We start from the raw sequence: 17,183 nt of genomic DNA, 5'->3' as shown, positions 1-17,183 counted from the left end.
TCTGTTGAACAGGAAGCCTGACCTGAGGCCTGATATCAGGACCTCAAGATCACAACCTAAGCTGAAGGCAGACGCTTAACCAACTAAGCCACCCAGGTGCCCCAACAAGATGAACTTTTAAAAAAATCATACAGGCCTTCCTTTTTCTTCCTTATCTCCCATGTTGATATATATTTCTTGAGACAAGTACATGCAAGGCACTGCTTGGATCTGAGTTTTTGTGGTGGGTGCTGTGATATGCTGACCAGAATCCCCACTAGGAATTACAGACTGTGTAGAGAATGTGGCCAATAGTCCTCAACTCTCACCTGCTATCAGGGGTTCCCTTAACTGAAGACAGCTGTCTTGTCAAAGGGCATACCCTCTGCCCAGGTTGTTAACATCTAATGACCATTATAAAAGTCCAGCCATTTTGCCCCATATTTAGGATGGTCTGAAGGGTAATCCAACTTTTAGAATTCCTCAGAGAGTCAATCAAGGCTTCTGTTGATATTGTCTCTCTTTAAATAACCAGTCTCACTTTACTTGCATCACATCTGTTTATTCTTAGATTATGCATAAAACTTCATGAGGCATCAGACAAACTTCTAAGGTTTTTCCCCTCTTTCCTGACAAATTTTGCAATGGAGATAACATGAACTTATTTGAATTTCAGTAAACATAGGTAGAATAAAAGTTTTGTATATAATGCTGATAATTCTAAAGACATTTCCATTTGATTAAGCCAACAACCTTAAATTAGCTTTAAGACTGAATATTTTTAAAAAAAGACTAAACATTTTCCAAGAGCATGTGAACTTATAAAACATTTGGGTTAGTTTCTATCTTTGAGTTTTAGAATGCCCAATTCCTACAAGCACTTGCTTTAAACCAACTAAATAGAGATCTTTTATCAGTTAATTTTAGCAATACCACCTGGAGATAGAGAAAATATCTCACATTTATAACATACATGGACACACAAGATGCAAGCAAAATCTTAAAGGCCCAATTTTCAAATCTCTCCTTTTTACAAAACAAATCTAATGGCAAGATGGTATTGTAATTTAGGGATCCACTCACTGGTCATTTTTCTCTGTATTGTGGCCAAGCAGCATTATGAAAAATAATTGCCCAACTTTGGAGAATACAGCCCAAAGGGTTGCATGTGGGGATCAAATTGTTGTTTCCCATTTTCCCATAGGAACATAGCCACTTTTATCCAAAGATACCAAGAGATGCAGTAACAAGCAAACCAAATGAAACCCAACCTCTGTAAGCCTCAGTTTCTCCCCAAAAGTCAGGGCTTCACTGACTCAACCAAACAGCTTCCTCATCAGCTTTTTAGAAAAGGAGGTCAAAAGAACCCCAACCCCCTATTTGGAGGCATTGGAAAGGGAGGAAAAAATAAGATCTAAACCAAACAGGAGAAAGAAAGAAGCTCACATGCCCTCCATATGAAATCCTCAGCTAGAGACTTCCATCCAAACCAAACCCAAAACTGTTTCCTTGCCACAGGAGTTAAATTAAGCTGGAGGCGCCCAATCAGGTTGGGGCCCCGGGGATGGTCCCCAGGACAAAGAGCCTAGACAGCTGTTAGGACCCATCACCGGGCTCCTGTTACAGGCTGAGGGCTGATGAGCCATGGACAAAGAGTTCCTCCCCAAAATGTAACCAAGCCCAAGTTCACCCATCTAATGGACAGCAAAGACAATCAGACATTGAGCATGCAGCAAGGAAAGGAGATCGGAGGGCAAATCTCAAATCCACCTCTCCCAAGGAGAGTTGGGGGAATTTAAAGGCAAACAAAAAGGGTAAAAAGTTGTGGAAGTGCTTATTAGCTTGCAGGTGCAATTAGTACCATCAACGCTTTGGTTACTGGTTTCACTAGTTTTCTCAGAATATTGAAAATGTAGGGATCCCTGGGTGACGCAGTGGTTTAGGGCCTGTCTTTGGCCCAGGGCGTGATCCTGGAGACCTGGGATTGAATCCCACGTCGGGCACCCGGTGCATGGAGCCTGCTTCTCCCTCTGCCTGTGTCTCTGCCTCTCTCTCTCTCTCTCAATGTGTGTGTGACTATCATAAATAAATAAAAATTTAAAAAAAATAAATAAAAAATTTAAAAAATTTATTAAAGTAGAGATTACTTTTAAAAAAAGGAAAATGTAATTCTTACTGGCAGGTGGTGTTTGGAGGTGGGCGGGGGATGCCAATCTGGACAATTTGGTACATAATATGACAGAGCTAAAATCATGCTTCACTGTCGTCCATTTCAGGGAATAACACAGTATTATTTGGGTTATTTCGAGTCTTCCTTGTGTGTGCTTTTATACAGTTAGGATCATGGGTTAGCTGCCTTTGGAACTAGAATTGTTCTTCACTGAATATTAGGTAGTGCTCAGATCCTAAACCTTCATGGCAGAGTGGTCAAGAGTTTGCATTCAGAAATCATAAAAATATGTATTCAAATTCCAACTCTAACTCTTCTAGCTTTGTGATCTTGGTCAAACTCTTTTTTTTTTTCATCTGTCAAGAGGCATTTTTAATAGACACCACACAACAGGTTTATTATTTTTTTTTAAAAGATTTTATTTATTCATAGAGACAGAGAGAGAGAGAGAGGCAGAGACACAGGCAGAGGGAGAAGCAGGCTCCATACAGGAAGCCTGATGCGGGACTCCATCCTGGGTCCCCAGGATCACACCCCAGTCTGTCGACGGCGCTAAACCGCTGCACCACCAGGGCTGCCCCAACAGGTTTATTATGCTAGGTACCCGTAGCCACTCAAAACCAGAAATTATTAATAATGCATTTTATGCTCTTTCAGCTTGTGATAAATACTCATTTATGAAAACACAGAGATATATAAAGAAAACAAACAGGACAGAACCCAGATATACCAACGTGAAAACTTTGATGTAAAAAGACAACACTGTGGGGCACCGGGGTGGCTCACTTGGTTAAATGTCTAACTCTTGGTTTTGGTTCAGGTCATGATCTTGGGGTCCTGGGATAGAGCCCCGAGTCAGGCTCTATGCTCAGCAAGGAGCCTGCTTCTCCTTCTCCCTCTGCTTGTTTGCGTGCTCTCTCATTCTCTCTCTCTCTCTCTGCCAAATCAAAAAAAATCTTTAAAAGAGAGTCTTTCTCTCTATCCCTCCCCCTCTGCTCTTCCCTCTACTTGCCAGTGGCTCTCTTTTTCTAAAATAAATTTAAAAATATTTTTAAAAGACAACATTATGTGATTCCATTTATATAAAGTATCAAAAGTAGTCACACTCATAGAAACAAAGTAAAATGGTGGTTCCCAGGGACTAGGGGGAGGGGAGTAACAGGGAGTTCTTGTTTCATGGGTATAGAGTTTTAGATTTTCAGAAATCTGAAAAAGTTCTGGAGGTCTGTTTCACAATGTGAATACAGTTAATGCTATGGAACTGGACACTTAAAAGTGGTTAAGATAGTAAATTTTATGTGTGTGTGGGTTGTTTTGTGGGTTTTTTATTTTTTATTATTTATTTATTTATTTATTTAATTTTTACCACACACGTGCACTCAATTTTTGGATGTACTTCTTTCCAGAGGATGCACTCTGGTACCCAGTCTGAAAAATTCTTCCAACCCACTTGTACCAACCCCATATCACTTCACTGACTTTCACTGGTCACATCCTCCCTTCCCTCCCCACCCAGCAGCAAGCACCCCCTACTCCATATATGTATGTCAGTAACACATTTCCTCATGGCAAAAGCATTTTACAAGTTGGATTACCCCCTGGATCCCGACTTTCTATATATATTCTTTTGCCATCTCTTAGACACCTTGTTATGGGCTGGATTGTGTCCCCCCAAGCCCTTGCCAAATTCATATGTTGAAACCCTAACCTCTAGTACCTCAGAACTAGACTGATTGAATATATTAATCACTTAAAGAAGTGATTAAGATAAAATGAGTCATTAGGGTATGCTCTAATCCAACCTGACTTACAAGAAGAGGAAATTAGGGCACACAGAGAGACACCAGGGACCTGTGAGCACATGGGAGGACACTGAGCGAGGCAGCCATTTGCAGCCAAGGAGTGAGGCCTCAGGAGAAACAAACTCTGCTGATGGAGGCAGGCCTGTCTAAGGATCCAGAGGGGTTCCTGCAGGACCAGCCAAGAGGGTCCTCGGCTCTGCACAGGACAGAAATCAAGCTCGAGCCAGGAGGAAGTGAGAGCAGAAGTTACTGAATAGTGTAAGTGACACAGTATAGTTGGCAGAGTGTCTGGGAGCCTCAGAAGAGGAGCGGGGAGTTTCTACGTTGTTTGGGGTTATGTGTTTATATTGGAAGGAGGTCCAGGATATGTGTGCCTTTAGGAATCCAAGTCTCATTAAAGGTGACTGTCAGGTGAACAATAGCTGTTATTCTAGAAATCACTGAAGACAGGGGGTATTGACGCCAGTGTTGACAGAAGGTTATTCAAAGCTAATGTCCTGGAGCTCAGATCCAGTTGTTCTTAGATGTTATCAGGTACATGGGGGCCTAGGACGAAACTCAGACGGTAGTAAATTTTCTTGCTTCCCCTCTGGAGTGGGAACATATAGCTTCCTCGGTTGACTCAGATGCAAGGTGAAATACAGAACATGAGGAAATGGGGCCTAGCAAAGCAACAGCAGAGATGGAGCCTTCCTAAAATGGATCCCCTTCGGGGAATCCCTGGGTGGCTCAGCGGTATAGCGCCTGTCCTCGCCCCAGGGAGTGATCCTTGAGACCTGGGATCGAGTCTCACATCAGGCTCCCTGCATGGAGCCTGCTTCTCCCTCTGCCTGTGTCTCTGCCTCTCTTTCTGTGTGTCTCATGAATAAATAAATAAAATCTTAAAAAAAAGTAAAATGAATCCCCTTCAGCTTCCCTATCTCTGCTGAGACCTGGATCCTGGACTTCCAGCCTTGAACTGGGAGAAAACAAATTTCTGTTGTTTAAAGCCACTCAGTCTGTGGCATTTTGTTGCGGTAGTCCTAGCAAACTAATGCACGCCTTTAAGAACATTAAAAATATAGATTTCAGACTTTTTTTTTTCTTTTTTCTGAGAGGGAGAGAGAGAGGGAGACAGAGGGAGTCTCAAGCAGGTTCCATGCCCGATGCTGCGCTGGATGTCACAGCCCTTAGATCATGACCTGAGCCGAAACCAAGAGTTGGATGCTTAGCTGACAGAGCCACCCAGGCGGCCGCAGACTTTATAGTTTTTTAATTTAATTGTTTTTGGAGGTGGGTTGATATAAATACATATCCCAGCCCCGCTATTATCAGAAAGATAAAGTCCTCATTATCCCGTTTCCACACGCTGCTCCCTCATAGCCCTCACCATCATGTGGGGTGACCTTTACCGGTCACCTGTTACCTATTAGGTTACTGCCTATTACATATATATATATATATATATATATATTTTTTTTTTTTTTTGACTGTTAAGAAGAAAACCACTGGTTCAAAATGGGGCCACTCAGGCCAAGTCATTAAACCAGGGCTTAGTACGCAAGCTAACTGCAGCTCTAACCACCCCCAGGAATGTAGTCAACCAGGAATCTGGGGCTCTGGCACCGCTAAGCTCACATGTCACAGGGGCCTCCCCAGCCTCGAGAGGCAAACGAGGTAATCCACCCAACTGCACCTCCAGCTTTAACCCCTCAGACAAGGGGACCTCCCCTGGAACAATCTTTTTTTTTTTTTTTAAGATTTTATTTATTTATTCATGAGAGACACAGAGAGGAGAGAGAGAGGCCGAGACACAGGCAGAGGGAGAAGCAGGCTCCATGCAGGGAGCCCGACAGCCTCCAGGGTCACGCCCTGGGCTGGAGGCAGGTGCCACACCTCCGAGCCACCCAGGGGTCCCCAATCTTTTCTTCTGCTAATAACTTCCTCGCCCCACCCTCCGTCCTATAAAGCCCTTCTATTTCGTCGGTCGCTACCGCTCCCCTCGGCCTCCCAGGTGCGGCTACCCCATTCACGCACGGGCGGGGCCGGGCAGCCCTGCGGCCGCACTGGGTTGGGTCTCTCGTTCGACATCATCACCTATTCGGTTCCTCACGGGCGCGGATCCCAGGAGGCAGGGCCTTCCTGATCCCCGCCCCACGCTCCGAGCCAGCGGAGGCTGAACGACAGGTGGACCAGGCCGCTCCGGCGCCGGGTTTTCGGACGCGCCGGCTTCCCGGGAGGGGGCGGGGCCTCGGGGCGGGGCCTCGGGGCGGGGCCTCGGGCGGGCTGGGGGCGGGGCCTGCGGCGCGCGGAGCCGCCGGAAGAGGCGCGCGCCGGGGGGGGCCTGCGCGGCCGCGGGGGGCGGGGCGGGGGCGCGGGGCGACCCGGGCTGCGGCCCACGAGGCGGGGCGGCGCGGGGAGCGGGCGCGCGAGGGCGGCGGCGTGATGCGGGCCGGCGGTCGGCCTTAGGCCGGCTCCGCGGGGAACCGGGAGGAGCCGCGCGGCTGCGGCGGAGGCCGAGGTCGTGCGGGCTCCCGAAGGAAGGCTGCGGGGTCGCGGGGCGCCTGGAGGGTCGTGGGGAGCGGGGGCATGTGGTCTGCGGAGGCCGGGGGAGGACGAAACCCGCCGGCGCCCGGTCCCCCGAAGAGGCGGCGGGTGGCGCCGGAAGGCTCGGGAGCGAGCGCCCTCGCCGCCGCGTCGGATCGCAGCCGCGTGCGGGGCCGCGCTGGGCAGGCTGCGCGGGGGCTGCAGCCTGGGTCCCGGGAGCCCCGAGCCCGGCCGGCTGCCAAGTGATGCTTCGGAAGTGTCCCCGCTTTGGGTAACTGGACGTTTACTTTGGGTGCTGGGGGCAGGATGTGTCCCCGGGCAGCGGGGTGCCGGGTGCGGGGTGCGGCATGCGGCTCCTTTCTGTGCTCGGGCCGGGCGGGGGAGCCCCGAAGCTACCTACCCCCTCCTCACAAACTTCAAGAAGTTGGGCCGGCTCCCGTGCGCGGAGCCCGGACGTGCGTGGGGCCCGGCTGTGCTGGACCCGGTCGCTGCGGAGGCACCTGCTCCGGGGCCGGGGCCGGGGCCGGGGCCGGGGCCGGGGCCGCGGCGCGGGGGGCGGGGGTGTTGGTGGAATGACAGGATAGATTGGAGTTGTTTGCACATTTTTCCCGTTAGAAGCGGCTCTGCAGTCCTCCTGATACTCCGAGTCCTGTATTCCCTCCATCCGAACCAGTCCCCCTCCCAATTTTAACCTTTCTGAAGCCAAGAGGCATCTTAACAGGTTAAAAGGACTTGCCGGATGCCGGGCATCTGCGTGGGTGGGGACGCATCCATCGGGCGCTGTTTGATGCTGTGAAAATGCAGCGGTGTGATTATCCCATCACTTAGGACACTGGAACTTTACACTTCGATCTCCAGTTGTCTTTAAAAAAGCAGCTTTAAAAGATAATGCTGTGATGCAGCAGGACCGTAAAAAGGTTTATAGGAATATTTACTAAGGGTTTGCTGTCTGCCTGACGTGGTTCCAATTCCTGTCACAGCCTGGTAGAGTATTGTTATCCGCTTTGTAGGGGTGAAGAACCTGAAGCTCAGAGAGTCGCAGAGCCTTAGAGATTTTAAATACAGCTGTCGGGATTTTAACCCAAGCCGTCTGGTTGGAAAGCTTGGCCTCCTAACTCCGAAGTCTGTACCCAGGCCGAAGGTACTTGCAGCTTGCAAGGAGGGAAGTCAAGGCACGGTTTATGCTTGTTTGTAGATCTTTGGCTGTTTGTGTATGTGCGTTTGGAACTCGGGGACAGCCACATCCAAGGGCATTGATTGTACTTATCCCCACATTGATGCCAAATCTTTGTTTTTGGATCCTTTGCAGTTTAAAATTTATTCCTGCAAGCTCTGGAGTTCTTACTATGTGATTGGTGCTTCTGGTTCCCTCCTCTTCTGCCTTTTGCTCCCCAAGAAGAATACAGAGCATGCGCTCAGGCCTCCTCAGCTGGCTGCCTCCCCGGGAGGCAGTGCTTAATTTAAGAGTGAAATCAGTTTTTCGGAGTTGTTAAATTCATAGGAGCCCCCAGCTTCTGGTGACGTGGGGACACACCAATGTCCTGAGGGCAGGAGATTGTGCTCAGAGGAGTCGACACCTGTGAAGCCTCTCAGTACACATCTGGCAGTTCTCTCCTGAAGTGGACAGGCCCCATTGTGGGGGGGGGGCATCGTCATGCTGCAGCAGCTCCTCATCACCCTGCCCACGGAGGCCAGCGCGTGGGTGAAGTTGCACCATCCAGAGAAGGCCAAGGAGGGGGCGCCCCTGTGGGAGGACGTGACTAAGATGTTTGAAGGAGAAGGTGAGAATAGGCTGTTGAAGAATTCTTGCTTTGTGTGTGAAAACTTCATTTGGTGTGTATGCTTCATTGAGGTGGTCTCTTGGGGGGGAAATTGGGGAAAAGCCTTTGGGGTTCGTGCTTGTGGCTTTTGGGAGGGGGATAAGTATGAGAGGAAATGTTGGGCTGTGAGCTTGGGCTCCTTGCACCATGTGCGCCATGCTGCTGCCTTCTCTAGTCCTCAGATCCAGCGCACAACGGTGTCCCCACCAGTGGCTCCCAAGTATATGTGATTCACCGACAGTGGGCCTACAAGTTTCTGCCCCCTAAAGCCCTCCCAAGGTCTTCCTTCATAAGTTTTGGTCAGTTTGTCCCAAAGCCAGTGTTTTTCTCAAGGAGCAGTTCCTTTTTCCTGAGAGGAAGGAATGCCATGCTTGGTTACTCTCAATTTACAGGAGGTCAGTGGGAAGCGTGTCCAAGGTTACATATTACCTGGTGGTCTGGTCAGGACGGATAGATGGACAGAGGAATGTGTGTGTCTCATGTGGTCTCTTAGTTCATACCTTTAACGCTCTAAGTACAGCTGACATCTATTCTAGTTGCGTCGGGCAGGGACCTTGCTAAGCACGTAGACCAATGGAAAAATGAATAATGTTTTCCAGTGCTATTTATTAATTGATGGAGAGAGACACATACCCACATCAAAAGCCTAAGAAAATGCTATGATAAACTTCTTTTGGAAGACGAGACAAGAAACATCCTTCTGATTGCTTTTATTGGAGAAATTTTCACAAAGCAGATAGCATTGGATTGGGCCTTGTAAGATGTCTGAGTTTTTTTGTAGAAGATTTGGGGAAAGGACGCAGAATGTGCCTTGAGTGGTTCACAGAATGGAGAACATCCTAGTGTGAGGGCTAGGAGCATGGTCAGTGTCCGTGTAGGACGGATAAAGGCTGGTGGATGGCGGGAACTAATGCTGGGAAAGCATGCTTCAGGTGAGCGCCCTGAAGTGCGTGGGAAGTGTGTGGATTTTTCTTTCTTGCCAGAACCCTTTGAACGGAGCAGTGGCCCGCTAGATCTGTGCTTTTGGACCAGCGTTGACCATCGGGAAGTAGCAGTGCTCAAAGCAACGCACTGCAGACCCTCCTCATTAAGGAGGTCCCACTGCTCTGAGTTGCTCTAAGTGTCCCTTACTCCGAATGGTTCGAGAAGCCACGTTCAGCAGATCTGCAGGTGCTTTTTCTCTTTGGGAGATTTGGGGAGATGCAAACCTCATGACCCTTTTCCTTCTTCAGCTCTGCTCTCTCAGGATGCTAAGACCCAGGGAGAAAGTTCGAAGGATGGATTCACCTCTCGGTTGCCAGCAGCAGAATCCCAGGTGGGTTGCTTTCCTTTCATTTTCTTGACCTCCTGCTTGGTTTTTAAGGCTATAATTTGCCTTTTCTTGTCTTTCTTTTTTTTCCCCCTTTGGTGTGAGGGTGTGTTGGGGCTAACAGATCCATTAGAGGGAGCTCCATACAAGCTCCTTTTGTACAGACAACTGGGCTACAGTGGTGGCCATTCCCCTACTCATAGTGGCTTGTTTGTGACCAACATCTAGATTGAACGCTGCACTAATTTCCATAGAGAAAGCAAAATAAGTGATAGAATTCTAGCGCCTAAAACCAAACAGATACCATGTGGAGTCAAAAGATGTACATCAATTTTTTTTTAAGTATTTCATACTCAAAAGCAAACTATGTTGAGGAAGATGAAAGTTCTGAAATCCTTAAGTGCTGTACACATATCGCTGGTGAACTTCCTAGGGTGACCGTCAGTATAATATTGGGAGCAGAGGTCACACTGCACCCAGAGAAGTAAGTGGGGAAGCAATGGTCTGTCCACACAGCACACGTTAGACAGGATGGGCAGTTATAATGGGGTGTCCTCACTGCTGGCTGGAAGCATAGAAGCCAGAGGAAAATTGCAGGATGAGTGACAAAGGAGGACTATTAAAGATGAGATATTATTCGGTGACAGAAGAGTTTTAAGTGAAAAGAACTTGGGTTCTGAGATTAGATGGTATAGGATTTGAACACATCTCTTGTATTTACTTACTCGGTGATGGGGGCAATTTTCTTTAGCTGTTTACAATCCTGATATCCTTGGCTGGTTCAGATGCTCATTTTAGGATTGAAATGCATTTCAGAATTATTTGGTAATAAGAAAGAAGTTATAATAGTCTAATTAAAGTTACCTCTACAACTCCTAACTGGGAAATGAACAAGGGGTGGTGGAAAGGGAGGTGGGTGGGGGAGTGGAGGCGACTGGGTGACGGGCACTGAGGGGGGGCACTTGATGGGATGAGCACTGGGTGTTATGGTATATGTTGGCAAATTGAACTCCAATAAAAAAATTAAAAATAAAAAATAAATAAAGTTACCTCTACATTGCACTTATCTGGAATTCCTGGCTTCTTGACATTTATCAAAAACTGCTGGGATTTTTAGCACTAGGAAAAGATTAATTTTCTTTAAATTGAGGTACAATTTACCTATAGGAAAATACACTTAAGAAAGTATATAGTTGGGCAGCCCCGGTGGTGCAGCGGTTTAGCGCCGCCTGCAGCCCGGAGCGTGATCCTGGAGACCCGGGATCAAGTCCCACATTGGGCTCCCTGCATGGAGCCTGCTTCTCCCTCTGCCTGTGTCTCTGCCTCTCTCTCTAGCTGTGTCTCTATGAATAAATAAATAAAATCTTTTTTAAAAAAAGAAAGTATATAGTTTTATTTTGGCATGTGTATACACCATGTAACCAAAATATAGATCATTTCCACCATCTCAGAAAGTTCCCTCATCCCCCTTTCCAGTCAAAACTTTGCTTCGTTCCCAGTAGAGAGGACCTGGGACCTCTGTGTTATTTCTTTTTTTTTTCTTTTTTTAAGATTTTATTTATTTATTCAAGAAAGAGAGAGGGGGGGGCAGAAGAGACACAGGCAGAGGGAGAAGCAGGCTCCATGCAGGGAGCCCGACGTGGGACTCGATCCTGGGACTCCAGGATCACACCCTGGGCGGAAGGCAGACACCCAACCGCTGAGCCACCCAGGCATCCCCTCTGTGTTATTTCTTAACAACTGTGAGTCAATCGGAGAAGAACAAACATTATGTGTTCTCATTCATTTGGGAAATATAAATAATAGTGAAAGGGAATAGAAGGGAAGGGAGAAGAAATGGGTAGGAAATATCAGAAAGGGAGACAGAACATAAAGACTCCTAACTCTGGGAAACGAACTGGGGGTGGTGGAAGGGGAGGAGGGCGGGGGGTAGGGGTGAATGGGTGATGGGCACTGAGGGGGGCACTTGCCGGGATGAGCACTGGGTGTTATTCTGTATGTTCGCAAATTGAACACCAATAAAAAATAAATTTATTATTAAAAAAATAAAAAAAATAAAGGCAAGAATGTTTCCAAGCAAAACAAACAAACAAACAAACAACTGCTTGGGGATCTATAATGATCTCAAAATAAAAAGGTTTTAAAGAGAATTTATATTCTGCAGTTGAAACCAAATGTCCATTAGTTTCAGTTGGCTGATAGGTTGTTCAAATCTGTATCCCTGATGCATCTTTGTCACTTGTATCAATTACTGAGAAAAGAGTCTTCAAATCTTCATCTCTCTCTCCCTTCAGTCCTGTCAATTCTGCTTTATTTTGAATTCTGTTAGATGTGTTCATGGGTAGGATTGTTGTCTTGATGAACCAACTGTTTATGGGTCTTCCTTATGACTGGTAATATTCTTTCTGCTAAGTCCACTTTGTCTGATTTACTGTAGTTCCTCCAGTATTTTTATTAGTTCTTGTTCGTATGGCATGGCTTTTTCAGTTCTTATCTGTGTCTCTACATTTAAAGTCTGACCTTACATACAGCAGTTCTTGCGTGTTTCGTGCATTTGCAGTTACCATAATCGTTGACACAGTGGGATTAAGTGTGTGGTCTGGTTCTTTGTCTGCTGTTCACCCATCTTTGTTTCTTTGATCCTCTTCTGCTTCCTCATGGATTGCTTAGTTTTTTAGTATTCCACTTCATGTCCTCTGATGACTTTTTTAGCTGTACTTGTGATTCTCTTTTAGTGGTTGTTCTGGCCATTGTAATACACGTTTTTAACATAGTTGAAATAATATTGAATTAATATTACACTGTTGAATAAATATTATACAGTCAAATTAATACTATACTGTTGAGTTGAATTAATACTAATACTATACTTTTAGATTAATTATTACACTGTTGAATTAATATGAGACTGTTTCACATATGGCATGAAAGCCTCATAATTCCATTTACTCTTTTCCATTCTTTGTATATTGTTATACGTTTCACTTTACATGTTAGAAACCCCACAGTACATTGTTCTTATATTTATTTTTTAATTTTTATAAAAGATTTATTTATTTATTTATTTATTTATTTATTTATTTATTTGAGAGAGAGAGCACACACATGCAAAAGTGGAGGGATGAGGTGAGGGAGAGAGAGAATCTCAAGCAAGTTCCCCACTGAGAGCACACTCCCCTCTTTTTTTTTTTAAATAGTAAATTGTTTTTAAGAAATTAGGAAAAGAAGAGGTGTCCTGGGTGTCTCAGTAGATTAAGCATCTGCCTTTAGCTTAGGTCATGATCTTAGGTCCCAGGAGGAGCCCCATGTGGTGCTCTCTGCTTAGTGGAGAGTTGGCTTCTCCCTCTCCCTCTGCGCTTCCCCCTGCTTTTGCTTGCTCTCTCTCTCTCTCTCTCTCTCAAATAGATAATTTTTTAAAAAAAAGAAATTAAGAAGAAGAAAGAGACCAAGTCTCTTCAGATTCTATGTAATTACCAATAGAAGCACTCTTCATTCCTTCTTTTATTTTCAAATTTCTAACTGGCATCATTTCCCTTCATCCATAGGAATGTTTAGCATTTCTGTAACGTGGCTGTTCTGATGCATCCTCACAGCTTTTGCTGACCTAAGATGTCTTTCTTGTCTTCCTACCTGAGGATCTTTTGCTGGATATAGAACTCTGGGATGACTTTTTTTCGTTTAAGCACTTTAAAAGTGTTCCATGATTATTTAGCCTGTATGGTTTCAGCTGTTAGTATTCTTTCCCTCTAGGTGACATGCGTTTGTTTGTTTATACCAACCTTTCTTGTTTTTTTTTGTTCCTCCTTTCCTACCTTCTGGCTACCTTCATGATCTTCCCTTTTGTCTTTGCTCTTCCTCAGTTTTACTACAATGTGCATAGGGATGATTTTCTTTGAATTTACTTTTTTGGGGGTTTGCTAAGCTTCTTGTATCTGTGGCTTGACTTTTCTTTTTCATCAAATTTGGAAAACTTTCCACCTTTATTTCTTAATTTTTTTTCAGCCCATTCTTTTATCTCCTTCTGAGATTCTAATTATATGTATATTAAACCACTTGGTATTCTCCTAGAGTTTTGTGGGGTTTTTTTTTTTAAATCTTTTTGGTGCTTCAGTTTGAATAATATCTATTCAATTAATACCTGTCTTAGGTTTCATGGATCTCATCTTTGTCAGGGTTCAATCTGCCTCTAAGTGTGTTCAGTGGATTTTTCAGGTATTATAATTCTCATTTGTAGAATTTTCATTTAGTTCTTTAGCATTTCTCTCTCTGTCCTCAATTACTCCCTATTCTATCCCTTTTTTTTTTTTTTTTTTTTTTAATGAGAGAGCAAGTGGGGCCAGGATGGGGCAGAGGGAGAGAATCTCAAGCAGGCTCCACGCCCAGCAGCTCAATCTCACAACTCTGAAATCATGACATGAGCCAAAATCAAGAGTCAGACACTTAACCAACTGAACCACCCCAGGGCATCCCTCTGTCCATACTTTATGGTACATTTTTTAAACATACGTTTAAATAATTTCTTTAAACTTCTTGTCTGCTAATTCCAATGACTTGGTCACCTATGAGTTTCCTTCTATTGATTTGTATTTTCTTGTATCAGATTTTCCTTCTCCTTCACATGTATGACAATTTTTTATAGTAGTTCAGATATTGGGTATTAAAGAACAGTAGGGGATGAAATATAGTTTGTTTAGTTCTGTTTATTTCCAGGAGACTAAGCCCTTTCCTCTGTCTGGTGGTTAAGGTGAGGCACTGATTATTCATATTCCCCCTACAGCTGTGACTGAGCTCTGGCTGAGATACAGCTTTTATTTGATTGAATTCACTTCTGATGAAGCCAACTACAAAAGCCCACGCTACCACAGCTAGGGGGCTGATCTTTTTCAGCTCTTCAAGTATTGAGCTAGGCTGCGGTTACACCACAGTTCCAGTTTTGTCATCTTTGCATTAAATTCTAGTGGGGCCCCAAAATTTAAGTTCAGCAGGAATGCATTGGTTGTGACAATAAATGCTTAAAGCCTTTCCCCTCCCCCCCCCCGATATCATCTCCTACTCTTCTTTCACCACCCTCTACCAGTGATGCTGTTCAGTCTCCTGTTCCTTAGACAAGCCAAGGATGCTCTCCTTTATTTTTATTTTTTTATAAATTTATTTTTTATTGGTGTTCAATTTGCCAACATATAGAATAACACCCAGTGCTCATCCCATCAAGTGCCCCCCTCAGTGCCCATCACCCAGTCACCCCCACCCCCAACCACCTCTCTTTCTACCACCTCTAGTTCGTTTCCCAGAGTTAGGAGTCTCTCATGTCTGTCTCCTTTCTGATATTTCCCACTCATTTTTTCTCCTTTCCCCTTTATTCCCTTTCACTATTTTTTATGTTCCCCAAATGAATGAGACCATAATATGTTTGTCCTTCTCCAATTGACTTATTTCACTCAGCATAATACCCTCCAGTTCCATCCACGTCGAAGCAAATGGTGGGTATTTGTTGTTTCTAATGGGATGCTCTCCTTTAGGTTCTTTGTACCTGCTTGGAATGCCCTCCCTTCAGGTTTCCACATAGTTCTTCCTCACTGAATTCATGTGTCTGGTCACATATCACCTTTTCCCCACCACCCTGCATAAAAGATTCCCCTCTACCCTCACTGTGATTCTCCACCTTCCTCCCTTATTCTGCTTTATTTTTTTCTTTTTTTTTTTTTTTTATTTGTTTTTAAGGTATTTATTTATTTATTTATGATAGTCACAGAGAGAGAGAGAGGCAGAGACACAGGCAGAGGGAGAAGCAGGCTCCATGCACCGGGAGCCCGATGTGGGATTCGATCCCGGGTCTCCAGGATCGCGCCCTGGGCCAAAGGCAGGCGCCAAACCGCTGCGCCATCCAGGGATCCCTGCTTTATTTTTTTCTAAGGCACATAGGACCATCTGATTTTCTAAATATTTATTTATGGTTATCTCTAGAGGATCTTCAAACACATCCAAAGGAGGATCCCAGTAAAACTAGTTTAGAATCTTCTCTCAGACCTTGGAATACTGTTAGAACTCCTTGGACCTTGATGGAAGTGGTCTCTTGTCTGAAAAGGAATATATTCAATATTCTAGGAACTGTTAACCTTCAAGGATGTATCTGTGGACTTCACCCAGGAAGAATGGGGACAACTGTCCCTTGCTCACCGGAATCTATACCGGGAGGTGATGCTGGAGAACTATGGGAACCTTGGTCTCAGTGGGTAAGGATGGGCAAAACATTGACCCAGAAAACCTGAGAGTCATTATTTTTAAATTATTAAATGTTGTGGATCCCCTGGAGCTTGGCCTTGGGTTCTGTATCAGAAATGTCGCATTCCTTGGGGGAACAGCTTTACTTGGTAGAGCTAGAGTAGAAACATTCTGTGGTGCCCCTTTCCATCTGAAGAGACCCTGAATACCAGAGGATAGAAATTCTGGGGATGGTTCTTAGAACTCAGCATAACATTCATGTTTTGGTTTTTTGTTGTTGTTGTTTGTTTTTGTTTTTTTACTTTATAAGCAGGATATCAGCTTTCCAAACCTAGTGTGATATCCCAGTTGGAGAAAGGACAAGAACCATGGATGACAGAGAAAAAGGGCCCAGGAGATCCCAGTCCAGGTGAGACAAAGACAGATAGTACATTTTAATATGTAGGCTGGAGGATCCCTGGGTGGCGCAGCAGTTTGGCGCCTGCCTTTGGCCCAGGGCGCCATCACGGAGACCCGGGATCGAATCCCACATCGGGCTCCTGGTGCATGGAGCCTGCTTCTCCCTCTGCCTGTGTCTCTGCCTCTCTCTCTCTTTCTCTGTGTGACTATCATAAATAAATAAAAATTTAAAAAAATAATATGTAGGCTGGAGTCCCTGAAGTCTTCCCACAGCCCCTGGACAGGACATGCACCACACTTGACTTTACCCCCTCCCTCTGTCACCTCTTTCCTTCATCTGACCTTGTGAAGGTCTCTCCACAGTTGGAGGGAAGGGGCTCTTGTCTTCATTAAAGCTAAACTTGACTTCCCTCTTTTCTTCAGTATCCTGAACTCTGAAATGAAAGCTCCTTTCTCTAAGCAGTCAGATATACATAGCCTTTCCTCACAGAAAACACATCTCTCTTCAGAACTGACTGCCTTCGACAGATCTTTAATTTTCTGTCTTGCGTTCTATTTCCACTTTTCACCAACTTCCATTTCACAATTTCAGCTTTGATTCTCACTCTTTTTTTTTTTTAAAGATTTTATTTATTTGAAAGAGAGAGTGCACAAGTGGAGGGGAAAGACCGAGAGAGGGAGAAGAAAGACCTGCTCCCTCCTCAGCAGGGAGCCCAACATGGGGCTCAATCCCAGGACCCCAGGATCCTGAGCCGATGCAGATGCTTAACTGCTTGAGCCACACAGGCGCCCTGATTCTCACTCTTTTAAACTCATGTATCTGTTGAATTTTTTTGTAACAACTGCTATATGAAAATTCTTGCAAGAGAAATTGCCACATGATACCTTCTGCCCAAATTCAGTGGTCTTTAATCAACCATCTCCTTAGACTTTGCTTTACCATGAAATATTTTAGG

General features: G+C 45.2%; 1 protein-coding gene across 7 annotated transcripts in view; it reads left to right on the top strand.

Moving 5' to 3' along the window:
* The window catches only part of ZFP69 (ZFP69 zinc finger protein), a 36,099-nt gene that overhangs the window by 12,613 nt on the left and 6,303 nt on the right, over positions 1–17,183 (top strand). Inside the window, exons 1-7 of one of the 7 annotated variants that reach the window (XM_025419769.3) lie at positions 6,519–6,748; positions 7,093–7,198; positions 7,488–7,618; positions 7,787–8,258; positions 9,530–9,612; positions 15,712–15,839; positions 16,139–16,237. In XM_025419769.3, the coding sequence (XP_025275554.2) occupies positions 15,818–15,839; positions 16,139–16,237 (121 nt within the window). In that variant the 5' untranslated portion in view covers positions 6,519–6,748; positions 7,093–7,198; positions 7,488–7,618; ... (1 more) ...; positions 9,530–9,612; positions 15,712–15,817. Of the gene's footprint in view, positions 1–6,518; positions 6,749–7,035; positions 7,619–7,786; positions 8,259–9,529; positions 9,613–15,711; positions 15,840–16,138; positions 16,238–17,183 lie in introns of those variants that run through there. The other 6 variants (XM_025419768.3, XM_025419767.3, XM_025419772.3 and 3 more) reach the window with 6 other exon arrangements.

This window comes from Canis lupus, chromosome 15 (genome assembly GCF_003254725.2).
Source record: "Canis lupus dingo isolate Sandy chromosome 15, ASM325472v2, whole genome shotgun sequence".
NCBI classification, from domain to species: domain Eukaryota; kingdom Metazoa; phylum Chordata; class Mammalia; order Carnivora; family Canidae; genus Canis; species Canis lupus.
Note: the sequence above shows the minus strand (reverse complement) of the source record. Positions and strands in the feature narration are given on the sequence as shown.